The sequence below is a fragment of the Temnothorax curvispinosus genome, unplaced genomic scaffold (genome assembly GCF_003070985.1).
Source record: "Temnothorax curvispinosus isolate PA1 unplaced genomic scaffold, ASM307098v1 QBEX01005464.1, whole genome shotgun sequence".
NCBI lineage: Eukaryota > Metazoa > Arthropoda > Insecta > Hymenoptera > Formicidae > Temnothorax > Temnothorax curvispinosus.
The window spans coordinates 1,506-4,695 of NW_020215244.1; the positions used below are offsets into that span (position 1 = coordinate 1,506).

At 34.2% G+C, this 3,190-nt stretch overlaps 1 protein-coding gene across 1 annotated transcript; it reads right to left on the reverse strand.

Moving 5' to 3' along the window:
- Positions 1-2,007: 2,007 nt before the first annotated feature.
- On the reverse strand, positions 2,008-3,074 carry LOC112454871. Its single transcript, XM_025016497.1, has 3 exons — positions 2,814-3,074; positions 2,301-2,420; positions 2,008-2,190 (listed from the first exon to the last, which is right to left on the reverse strand). Exons 1-3 carry the CDS (start codon positions 2,955-2,957, stop codon positions 2,014-2,016), a joined length of 441 nt encoding a protein of 146 aa, XP_024872265.1. The 5' UTR covers positions 2,958-3,074; the 3' UTR covers positions 2,008-2,013.
- Between the last annotated feature and the right edge of the window lie 116 nt (positions 3,075-3,190).

The window sequence follows — 3,190 nt, forward strand, 5'->3', positions numbered from 1 at the left end:
CAAACTCCCAATGCTAAAAAAACATTAGAAAGTAATTTTTATTTAAATTGTTGTGTATAACGTTATTCCGTTAATTTATATTTAACCACTCGTATATTATGAAACATTTCGAATTCGGATAAAATCAAATCTCCTGATAGCTAATTATTTTTTTCAATTTGCTGTATAGACACATTTGCTGTTCATGGCTAATGCATATACGTGACAATCCCGAGTCAAAAATATAGACCCTCCGTACCGCCTGATATCGCACATCGCACTCTCCTTGAACGGAATGAACGGATAAATATTTTAATATACTTATTATGTAAGTTATAAAGATATATTCTGACATTAAATATTATTTAAATTTTAATTGAACTTTTTAAATATCTACAACAGCTTTTTTCCAAAGATTCATCTTTCGTGCCATTTTCTGATATTATATTTTTTGTAGGTAAACAGGCGCGTATAGTTGACGCCTTTTTTGTATCTTTTTTATTAAGTAAATTTTTATAGATATAATGCCTTTTTTAAGTATATTAAATACGATTGATACACACGGTCCGACAATAAAGTAGGAGCGAAGAGTCGTCACCGGGGCGGAGTCGTCATTGCAATTATCTCGAAATCTGTATGTTGTGTGAACTTGCTATTAATACTCGCGTAAACGCGGCTTATGGTGCCTACGTAACCAACGGAGTTTAATGAGATTATGTGCCATGATGTGATTCTTATCGAGGCAAACGTGTTTTTGAAGGTCGAAAGTAAAATTTTTTGCGCGTCGAAAATTTGTAATATCTTAAATATTATTGTGTCTCCGAATCTCAAAGTAAGTGATTCTAAATAGTAATGCATGCTGAACACGAATCCAATGAAGTTATTTTATTTTCATTGATTTTTAATATTTTATAAGCGACCAAACTTGAAACTTGTGTCCGGGGTGTGACCAAGCCATATCATGTAGGCTTTTGGCGAAAATCAAAGTCAAAGAAGCAGCAATAGTCGGATTCTGGCAAGGACTTGAATAATATGTGCTGCGTGTGCTCAGAGATGACAGAATAGAGCTGACGAAAAACGAGCGAGCGTAAGACACATAAGTGTGTGTGCTTTTCTTGTAATTATTTTCCGCCATCGTATTTTTAATTAATGTTTCTATTTTTCTATTAAAAAATAATTAATAAAATGTATCTTATTATTTTTTATCAGAATTATGAATTTTCATTTAAAATTCAGTCCGAGAATGGAGTGACGACTCCGCCCCGGCAATTTTGACATTTTAATTTTTGGACCTTTGTTGTTTTCACTCTATACCAGTTGAACAAAGCGACGTAGACAAAAAATGTCCGTATAAATTTTGTAGCCAATGGTTCACTCTTTACAACGGTATACCACATTTTACTAAAATTATTTGTTTTGTTATTAAAAATCGGCACCAAAAAAATAGTTACGACTCCGCCCCGGTCTTCTCTAATGAGACTGATTTTTTTCCGCCTGTTGTAGCGGCCTTCTATCACAGATTATGTTTTATCTTGATCCTCCCCCCACATCAACTCCAATTAGTACGGCCCTGCAATATTTCAGTCTGGAGCTGCTTGACTAGTGAAGACATGCGTGTGCTCCTTGTCACGAAAATGGAATCGCGGATTATTGCACAGCAGTACGCCATCTTTTCATTTTGTTGTAAAACCGAAAAAAACACATAAAAAAGATGGCATATCGCTATGCAATATTCCGCGATTCCATTTTTGTGACAAGGAGCACGCGCATGTCGTTACTAGTCAAGCAGCTTATACTCCAGCCTGAGAGATTGCAGGGCCGTACCAGTTGGAGTTGATGTGGGGGATCAAGATAAAACATGGTCTAAGGGTTTCTATATACATATATTCGACAGTTTGTAGTATACTTGACCACTGTAGTATACTCGCTACGAGTATACTTGCCGCGAGACACACCCTCTTGATAGCAGAATTGTATATAATTGTATATGTATCGCAAACAATCGCAAAAAATGATTTTTTTCTACTTGACAACTTACATATTATATTGACAATGTGTGCCATTATATTTAAAAACAATAAAAATTGTCTTACTTGTAAGTGCAACCGTATAACGTTTTGCAATGCAATCATATTTCTTTATGATAGCAGTTTCATTTTTATCCTTTAATTCGTTACGTACGTACTGGATCTGCATCAGTAAATCCTTCACCTGTCATTTCAGAAACTTTTTATATATTAAAGTAAATTCTTTTATTTAAATGTTCACTAAACGGAGAGAATTATCTTATTTAATGGATATTTCGTAAGCGATTGACTTACACCTTCGATGTGAAAAAGGAACACGTAATATTTTACTATAGAAACAGTGAAGAGGGATACGAAAGACAAAATCTTCATAAAGAGTTCCGAAGTACAATTCAATGTTGCAAACGCAGTCAGCTGTTAATAGACAATTTTATTTAAGTTTACTTATATACTTGATTAATAATATAGCTACAATATATTTAATACAATAGTTATTTGTGTAACAAGTGAGGTAAGATGAAAATTCCCGGGTGCGGAGTTTACGCACGAGCCGAAGGCGAGTGCGGTAACCGCACCCGGGAATTTTCATTTTTACACACAACTTACACTCCCTATTTTATGTTGCAAGTGCCTGGGAAGTGGTCTATCACGCACGCGTAGCGTGCGTAATGGGGCACGTGTTGCATAAATATCATTGCATAACACAGAGTGAGACAAATAAAATGTAGTGAAAACTTGCCATTTGATAACTTATGCATAGTGTGTGATGTAATTAACATGATTTGCAATATTATGATATTTTCTTACCTGAAATGTAATAAACGTTGTGAATATAGCAGATATAAAAATATGTTGAAATCTAGTAAAATTTGATTGCTGAAAGGGCCATAAGCCAATAGTTAACAGTAGAACTTTATTTACTTTAAAATACTGATCTTCTTTACGGATCATATCTCCATGAGGTCCGGAACACAAGTAATTGTGAAGAAGTCCATAACGTACGTTTATCCTCTCTTTTCTCCATCGATCGACTAGACGTTCTCTCTTCTAGTGTAAATTGTAGTGCAAATATCGTAAATTATATAATGGGCCAACAGATCGTTATATCATTAGATACATATAATTTAGAATCATACTTATAATTTAGAATCATTTCTTCGAACTATACCTAAAATAAAGCTATC

What these genes read in the sequence shown, in the direction of transcription:
- LOC112454871 (XM_025016497.1), bottom strand. Translation starts at nt 2,957, where the DNA reads ATGATCCGTAAAGAAGATCAGTATTTTAAAGTAAATAAAGTTCTACTG. An exon ending in CAACGTTTATTACATTTCAG is followed by an intron (nt 2,421 to 2,813) that starts GTAAGAAAATAT and finishes GTCTATTAACAG; the next exon opens with CTGACTGCGTTTGCAACATT. An exon ending in TCCTTTTTCACATCGAAGGT is followed by an intron (nt 2,191 to 2,300) that starts GTAAGTCAATCG and finishes CTGAAATGACAG; the next exon opens with GTGAAGGATTTACTGATGCA.